Source organism: Gastrolobium bilobum, unplaced genomic scaffold, assembly GCF_033153095.1.
Source record: "Gastrolobium bilobum isolate Gb01-03AN ecotype WA unplaced genomic scaffold, APGP_CSIRO_Gbil_v1 utg10651, whole genome shotgun sequence".
NCBI classification, from domain to species: Eukaryota; Viridiplantae; Streptophyta; class Magnoliopsida; order Fabales; family Fabaceae; genus Gastrolobium; species Gastrolobium bilobum.
In genome coordinates, this window is record NW_026898033.1 from 168,670 (window position 1) to 178,273 (window position 9,604).

General features: G+C 35.0%; 1 protein-coding gene across 1 annotated transcript; it reads left to right on the forward strand.

Moving 5' to 3' along the window:
- The first annotated feature begins 1,335 nt into the window (after positions 1-1,335).
- LOC133312292 (putative UPF0481 protein At3g02645) lies at positions 1,336-3,057 on the forward strand. The gene has a single exon (XM_061513461.1). The coding sequence runs from the start codon at positions 1,336-1,338 to the stop codon at positions 3,055-3,057; it is 1,722 nt and encodes a 573-aa protein (XP_061369445.1).
- Positions 3,058-9,604: the final 6,547 nt, after the last annotated feature.

Sequence of the window (9,604 nt, forward strand, 5' to 3'; positions counted from 1 at the left end):
TTATCATGAAGGGAATTATCCCCAGTGGTCCAAAATATAGACGAAATGTTGTCCGTTTTATTTTGTCCATGAAAGTGAAAAAGTTTGCAATACATAAGGAAAAAGAGAAAATTTAATCAGTTAGTTTTCACATTAATTAAGTTGAGCATGTTGCACTTACTATCATATAAATGTTAATTAACCGGCTGCAGACAGGGCGTTACATTTAAAATCAAAGATTTGCTGAAGATATGGAGATATTTGAACCCTTTCTATAAAAAAAGGGAGTAAAAACCCTCAGAAAGAATATTTTTTTGGTTAGAGAGTTTGGATAAATCGAGAAATTGAGAGAGTTTTGAGAGATTTATGCTAGAGATCAACACTCAGAGAAATTGAAGATTGAAGATTAAAGACTTTCTTTGTTTTCATCTTTCTTCTTTTTAATGAATTCTTGTTCTTCTTTTAATTTGTTTAAGCCAGTCATGTCTGGCTAATTTTTCTTTGTAGTTAGGATCATGGATGCCATGTGAATCCTTTATAATTTCTAAATTGTTTTTATAATTATTTTAATTCAATTAGTTTTATTTTACCTTAAACAATTTTTTCCATATCCTTATTAAATCTGATCAATTTTACAAGGCTTTGAGGGTTAGAGCTCACAATAGGTATATTGGGATTTTAATCCTGACAAGGGTAAAATAACAATTTGTGCATTATCTAGACATAGACTTGTATGGATTGCAGACTTTTTGATTCATCACTGTAATGCTTGATTCAAGAGGGATTACTGGGACACTAGGATTCTAATTGGGTTAAAGGGTTAAATACACTATGACATCAGGGTTTAACTAATTGAATTGAGAAAGATGAATTGTCTGAATTAATGAGTTACTTAATTATAAGAATTAATTCAGGTTTATAAAGGAGGATCAACGATGAAGTGTATCATGACTACATTTTCCATATATTCTTTACTCATATCTTTTCTTACTTTCTTGAATATTCTTGAGTTTTACATCAATTAATTTTAATTACTTTTATTTTTATTCAAAATATATTTCCAAACTAAACTGAATTTTTCAATTAAAGGGATTAGTTATAATAATATTTGGTACATTAATTCTCGTGGGACGATATTTTATTTTATTCTACTTTTAGTACTTGAAACGATCAATATACTTGTTGTGTAATCGCAACACTAGACATGGGGATACATAGGATGATATAATAATATATAATATAACAACAGAAATAATTCAAGGGCTGTGATTATTCCATCTCTCCGAGTATATACGTAGAGAACCAAAGTGATGCTCGCACAGCCCAAAATTAACGAACCCCAAAAGAAGAATGATCATGGCCTCTGACGAAGCGGGAAACTCAATCACCAGGAATACCAATACTGACAAAGAAGATTTGGTGTTGATCAATATTAAAGAATTTATGAAGAGTGAAGAATTGAATCATGAAGCTGTTTGTGTGTACCGTGTTCCCAAATCTCTAAGTTCAGCAAAGTCAGAAGCCTTCACTCCTCAATTCGTGGGCCTTGGCCCATACCACCATAGCCGTCCCGAGTTCTACAAATTGAAGTTGTCCACAGCCAAGAGGATGCTCAACGACTTCACCAACTACGCTGAGAAGAAGCTCAAGGAGTTGAAACTCGCCCCAACTATTCGCGATTGCTACGACGGTAACATAGCCTTCAAAGATGATACCCTCTTGTACTTGATGATCGTTGATGCTTTGTTCCTTTACCAGTTTCTTCACAATCACAGTTTGGAAAGCAAAGAAGAAGGCGTTGACATTACTTTGACACAACTCAACCGAAACATTTCCATCTTTACTGAAAAACAAGGGACGCCCTTGGTCAACGCTGCTGGAGTTGAATTTACCAAGTATGCTATTGTCAGCGACGTTTTCATGCTCGAGAACCAAATTCCCACTTGTATCCTTAAGAGCATCATGAAAGATCTAAATGTTGATGAACATCTGGGTACAGTGATGCTTGATTTCTGTACAAAATTCTGTCCACTTCATACCAACAAATCCAAAGATGTCAATAATGTTCATTTGTTGGATCTCATGTACCATTTGATAGTACCACCCGAGCCTGAGCATCCGCCCGAACCTAAGAATGACCCTGACCCCGAGCCTCAATCTAGGCCTGACTCACAAAAGACTCAAACTACATGCTGGGACTTATTCAGTTCAATACCTGTATATCTATTGCTCATCTGCTTTGTCATGATATGTGCTGTTTTGCTTATTCTGGAACTCATTTTTTGGGTGTTAAGTTTTTTATTTGGTCTATTACTAAAACTGGTAGGATTCTGTTCCCCTGTATTTGATGAGTTACATAAACTGCTAACCACTAGCAACTTCAAAGTCCTGAAACCCTATGCAACATTCGTAGAACAAACTAGGGGCACTTTTAAATTTTTTCAGGAATCGAAAAACATTGATGCTTCGCTAGCTGTCATGATCCCATCTGCGATGGAACTCGACAAAGCTGGGATCCACTTACATCCTACTAATGGTGGCATCTCATCCATTGAATTCGATGTCACAAAGTGCCAATTTGATTTGCCCAGTATCAGATTGGATGTCAACTCAGAAGTCATCATCAGAAACCTGGTGGCCTATGAGTCATTAATTAAATCCAAATACTTGATCTTCACAAGGTACACGGAGTTAATGAGTGCTATTATAAACACTTCCGAGGATGTGAAGCTACTGGTACATAAGAAAATCATTCAGACCGAGCTAAGTGATGAAGTCGTGGCACAACTTTTCAATGGGATGAGCAAATCAATTCGGCCTACAAAGACTCCACAGTTGGATGAAGAGATTAAGAAAGTTAAAGATAAGTTCGATAGTACCCAGAAGCTATACAGGGTCATGACCAAGTACGGGGGTTCTTGTTGGAAATTCTTCATAGTTGTTGCAGCTCTTGTATTTTTTGTTCTGTCGGTTGTGCAAACGATTTGCTCCGTTATCACTTGCAATCGTACATCAAGATTTGGTAATGTGCTTGAATATCGGGATTATGGTAGAAATAATAACTTCAGTTCTATCTAAATTTTAGCCTTCGAGTTTTTCATGATTTACAAGTTGAATGTGAGTGTATGTGTGGTCATTGTATTTCATATTCTACTATATTCATTGTGATTTGTGGATGTAATATTTGTTAAGGTTTAGCGTAACTCGTTGCAAGGAAACCACTTGTAGTAATTAAGAAATGCTAATCATTTTAAAAAAGTCAGAATTTAGCAGAATTCAGTAAGATTTAAGAGTGATTATTAGATTAAATAAAAAAAAAAACACTCATTAATCCAAGAGTTTAAAAATATGCCAACTTGTTCTGTAAAAACTGTCCTCTCTCTCTCTCTCTCTCTATATATATATATATATATATATATATATATATATATATATATATGGGTCGAGATTATTTTACACCAATGGTCAAGATTGAGCGTAAAACTTCTAACTCTTACATCAGTATAAGAATATCCTGCCCCTATATATATATATACTCTTTTGCTAAGAAGCACCGAAAATTCTTACGTGTCGTGTCTGACTATTAGATTCGTTGGATTACGATTACCATTTTATTGAGTTTAATATAAATATTTGTGATATCTTATGTTTCTTTGCAAAATTGATGGCTATTATAAGTTTGGCTTCATTTTTTTGTTAAATTATTAAATATTAAATATAATATATACACTACATAAATTCAAAATATTATTTAATATCAACACGTGTCTTAACGTGTCGAAATATAATATTTTTTGAATTAATGTGTTAGAGTGTCGTATCACCGGTGTAAGAATATACTGCCTATATATATATATATATATATATATATATATATATATATATACATACTCTTTTGTTAGGAAGCTCCGACACTTCAAAAATTCTTATGTGTCGTGTCTAACATCTTACGACACTCCAACACATGTTGGAGTGACTCAAAAAAAGGTTTAAAGGATGCACTGCGTTGCATTTTTAGGTCTGACTATTTGATTCGTGTGATTACAATTATCATTTTATTGAGTTTAATATAAATATTACTCCCTAAATATTTATCATCAATTTGGTTCATCAGAAGCAGCCACATGCTACCTACTATCATGGACAAATAATATAAGTCATTGAATAGAACCAAGCCGTGTGAATTTTACAATTAATTAGTGGGATAGACCCTACCGTTAATACTAATTAATTTAGAGGGTCCTTGTCCCCTTTAATTATTAACTGTCACTAAGTGGTAAGGTCAACAAAATATTATACATTGGTCTTCTTTGTTAATTATTATTTACGTATTAAGTTATGTAACACACTTGTCCCATTTTTTATTTTTTATAGAATAACAATTGCAGCGTACAGGCAAGTTGCAAAGGGAAAGATAGAATCCAAAAAAGTAAGTGCCATGGGCTAAGCCCTTTTCAAATAGAAAACATCAACATAATATCTTGTCAGTTTGTCCATTAATTGAGAGTGCGTGTGATGCTAGAGATCAACGCGCCAAACCTAAACCCGTTTCATTTACGGATACGAATAAGAGTTATATTTATCTTATGTTATAAAAGATTGGTTATCTCATGTTATAAAAATAAAATTATAAGTGAAATTCACATATAAGAGGAAAGAAAAATAAATGTGAGGCCCACCTCCACTTTGTGTGTGTAAGAAACTTGTTTATATATTTTATGTAACATAAGATAAATATAACTCTATAAATAATCGGTTAACTTTTTTTTGTACTCTTCAAGATATAAGTTATTTTCTTTTAGCTGGTAGGCCTGTTGTTGGTCATAACATAGAGAGAACAGAGATCATTTCCTCATTTCATGGTGAAAAAAAAAAATAAGAAGGAGGAGATAAGTTGATTTGTTCCAAATTTCAATAAAAGAGTATAAACGTTACAATAATCGTGGACAAATAAAGGGTTATTCGTGATTTTTCATTTTTTTTTTCAATTTTGTGATTTCTACTGTGTTTAATCATATCATATTCAAGAAATTTTAAAAATTATACTCATCCAGCAAAATTATCATATCATTAATAATTGCATGGATTTAGATTCAAATATAAATTCAAGTTGTAAATTACGCGAATCGATAGAGAGAAAGAAATGAGAGGAGAGAGAAAGAGTGTGGGAGGCAGTAAAGAGAAAGAAATAGAAAAATGATTTATTTTATTCTGTAAATCTCCACCGTTGGATGAGATTGTAATCTATCGGTGTTGAAAGAGATAGGCAAGGGTAGACAAAATAAGAGTAGGCATGATAACCTATACCATAATTATAATATTAAAGTTGTACTTTTTTTTTTACTTTACACGTTAGCATCTGAGGAGAGAGAAAAAAAAACTATAATTTGAAACAGGCCTCCTTAGCCGTCGTTGCGCCTCCAATCTTTTCAAGACCACCGCTTTCTTCAACAGCTTGAAACATCATAAAGAGTGCTGCTGCATCCTTTGTTCTCGTCGCACTCAACTGCTTGAGTTGATTTGCTGAATATCCTTCTGTTGTTTCAGGTTCTACGAACCCATTTTGCACTAACCCCCAACTGTCATAGGCTCTTAGAAGAGCCTTCATTTGGATGCTCCAATTCTCATAATTGCCCTTTTTCAGGCGGGGCACTGGCAGACCATTACTCACACCTTCCATTGATATCAAGCTTTGATACCAATTTGATATTTCACAGGTTCTCTAATGGTGTTTTATCTCTCACACAAGATACACACACAATTCTCAGAATATACCTCTATTGTATTACTGATTCTACCAAGTCAATTTTCAAGAGTTACAATGTGCTTTTTATAAGCAACAACAAATGATTAAGAATAATAAAGACTAACATAAGAAATCTAAACATATTAAATGTCCACTAACATATGTCTAGGGACACACCAAAAACCCTCCATATTTCTATTTTCTTTATTTAAATTAAAGATTAACCTAACATAATGCTTATAAATAAGAGCAATGATAATCATTCAAAAACAAAAATGTTTTGTAGAATTCAATAAGATAAGAATGGTAAATATTGGATAAAATAAAAAGATAAGAACCACTCATTATACTTAATTTAATATATTGGAATGGAACCTTACTAACTGTTAAGTAACTATATTAGAATTTATTTCTGATACGGGCCCTAATTTAGAGAGTCGTTGTCCGTTTACTAAGTCACCAATTGATAAAGTCAACAAAATATTTCACATTGGTCTTTGTTTATTATTAATTGCTTAGAAAGAGTTACATGATTCACGTCATGTCCCAAATCATTTTTTCATAGGATAACAATTGTAGCGGACAGGCAAATTGTAAAAGGAAAAGAATTCAACAAAAGTACGTTTTTTTTTTTTGAATAAAAAGTACGTTTTTTTAAGTGCCATATAGACTAGCCCCCTTCAAATATGATATATATCAACATAATAAAAATACGTCGTTAGTTTGTCCATTAGTTGAGAGTGAGAGTGATGCACGGATCACAAGTGACAACGGAAGGGGAAAATTTAATATACTACCGTCCTTCAAAATAAAATTATAAATTATATATTTTATAAAATAAAAAATTATAATATTAAAATTAAAATTTTTTTAAAAAAATGTCAAGTGATATGTTATATTTTTTTGATAAGATGCAGCTGATATAGGAGTACTGAGTTGTTCCGAGGGAAGGAATTTATTATTAACTGTTTATTAAATTATCATTATTCTATTAAAACAATTAAACAAATGGAGCATGGAAATTGATCATTTCAAGCGAAGGAGTTTCACATGCACAGTAGACACGTGAATACATAGGATATAATAAAGTTTTTTTATCAAAGTAGTCTTTAATTAATAATTAATTATCAAATCTTCTTTTTATCAAAATATTTCACTCATCTGCTCCTATTTTACTGTTGTCACTGTTAAATATCTGGGTACATAGGAAGATACTCGAATATATTTCGAAAAAATAACACCACCCGAGCACCCAGGTGGGCTATCCGGGTATTGTTCATGATCTGGGAATTGGGTTGAATTATTTACGCGGGTAGGGAGGGGGATACCCGAGTAAATGTCGCGGATTGGATTTTTAAAAAATCCAGCAGCCCCCATTTCAGCCCCACACACAAGAGTACCCGGGTAGAGCTTCCACAAGGGCGAAATCAGTGACTCCTTGACCTGTAGAGGTTGGACAACTTGCTTCCCTTGCGACCATCCTTCGTCCACCACCGTTTCTACCTTCAACCGATTGAATATCCAAGAAAGGTACATTTTTTCGTTTTGATTTTTGATAAACCCTAACAATGCATTCTGATTTTCGTTTGTTTGTCACATTCATGTGCACAAACATTTCATTCTGATTTGCATTATGATTGTTATTTTGCATTCTAGTTTGCCCTAGCCCTAACCATAACCCTAACCCTAACTGATTTGCATTCTGAATTGCCCTAAACCTAACCCTAACTGATTTGCATTCTGATTATTATTTTTCATTCTGAATTGTCCTAACCCTAACCGTAACCCTAACCTTAACAAGAACTTTCTGATTTGCATTATGATTCTGATTTTACATTTTTGTTTTTTTAGTTTCATATTGTGGCGAAACGACTGATAGATGTATTTCGAAGAAGAGAGTGGTTGATACCGAGGAGGACCAAGCGCCGACATGATAGGTCGTCATCCTCTCAGCCCAATGCTGCTATGCATCAGGCTCCAGACTTGCCTTTCAGATATTTCTTTGAGGATGACACTGACGCACACGAGAGGTTTGTGAAATCCTTCACGAGCCGCAAGATTTGTGAGCTGAAATCACTGGATTCAGCCTTCTTCAACTTGGAGCGGTTTGACATTGTGCCATTTCTTGAGCAGACACATTTGCTAGTGCTTGCGAAACGATGTGCCCGTATTTGGAGGTTATAGAGAGAGCTTTCTACCAGAACCTCAACTATGATGGCGAGCTGACTTCCCGTGTTTGCGGGATTGATATTATCCTTACTGTTTCTATCTGAACAGAGCTACTCGAGTTTGACTTTAATGTTCTCACAGATGCAGCCTTGTATGATGGAGACTCTCATAATATATTTGGTGGTTATGATTGGGAGGCCATTGTTGCGGAGACCAGGAGAGTAGATGCAGAGGCCGAACAATTTGCTCATTATCCTGTGAGCAATTTGTCAGTGTCTGTCCGCATACTACATTATGTGGTCCCACACATTACTTTCCAGTGCGGTCATAATCACTCCAAGGTGCTGGAAGGTGACTTTGTGATTTTGTGGGCCGTCCTTTACATTTTTGCACTGCTGATGTATTTTGTACATGTACTTATTTTGCACTTCTTTTGTCATTAAGAATGAGGAAAGCTCATACCTAGGTCCAATTGCCGTCAACTAAGTCAGTGTTGTAAGGTTTAGGTTGATCTTTCACCCAAATGAAACATTGGTTGCGTTCAACCAAATTCGTAATGTTCTAAGCGCACTCCGTCCTTCCCGCATCCCGTATCTTCCCAATTACCCCCTCACCAAGTCATATTGTATGTTGGCTACAGACTACAAGGACCAATCTTGACTCATAATGCGTGGACCAACTGCTGAGGTTGTGTAACATCCCGGGCGCTGACGAGGGCGGGGAGTGATCGCCGGTGCGAAAGGGCATGGACAAGGAGCGGCTCCTGGAAGGCTTCCAGCGACGGGGTACATGAATGAATCGAATCAACGCCCGAAAGAGAGGGATTCCAGAGACTGTGCTGGTATGGGACGGTACAGTTAGGAATAACTTATATGAATTAATTAGTACTACCTATACTAAAAAGATGCATCTTCTTTTCGGTAACCCGGAACAGATGAACTCCATAGTTAAGCGTGCTTGATTTGGAGCAATTCTGGGATAGGAGACCTTCTGGAAAGTTTTTTCAGGAAGTGTGCGAGTGAGGAAAAGTAGACTAGTTTGGTCTGCAACCTTAGCAGTTGGTCCACGCATTTTTTGGTTTCGTAGCTCTTTGTAATATTATCCCATCATACAATATGACTTGGGGAGGGGGTAATTGGGTGGATAATACATACGTAGGATTATCTCATGTCAAGATGTAATAATTGATTCATTATAGCACGTAATTGGGATACTGGAGGATGCACTTGCATTGTATAAGACATTACATTAAGCAAGAATACATTACACAACACTGTGGACAAAACAAAAATACATTCTGATAATTGAGGTTTCTAGTCGACAATATTAATACCCGGGTAACTGGGTGTGTAACCGAGGATGCACTTGCATTTTATAAGACATTACATTAAGCAAGAATACATTACACAACACACTGGACAAAACAAAAATACATTATGATAATTGAGCTTTCTAGTCAACAAATATCCGGGTAAACTGGGTGTGTAACCAGGTAAATAACAACATATCCTGGTAAAAACTCAAGTTGCATAAGAACAGTTATATTTCGCGAAATCTACCTGGGTAGGAAGGGAGATACCCGGGTATCTTAGGGGTCAACGGTCAAACTGGGGCAGATTGATGTTATGTTTGTTGAAAAGGTTAAATTTTTTGAATAGTTTATAGGCAAGGTCAATTTGGTAATTAATTGGTCATAAAAGGCTACCATGG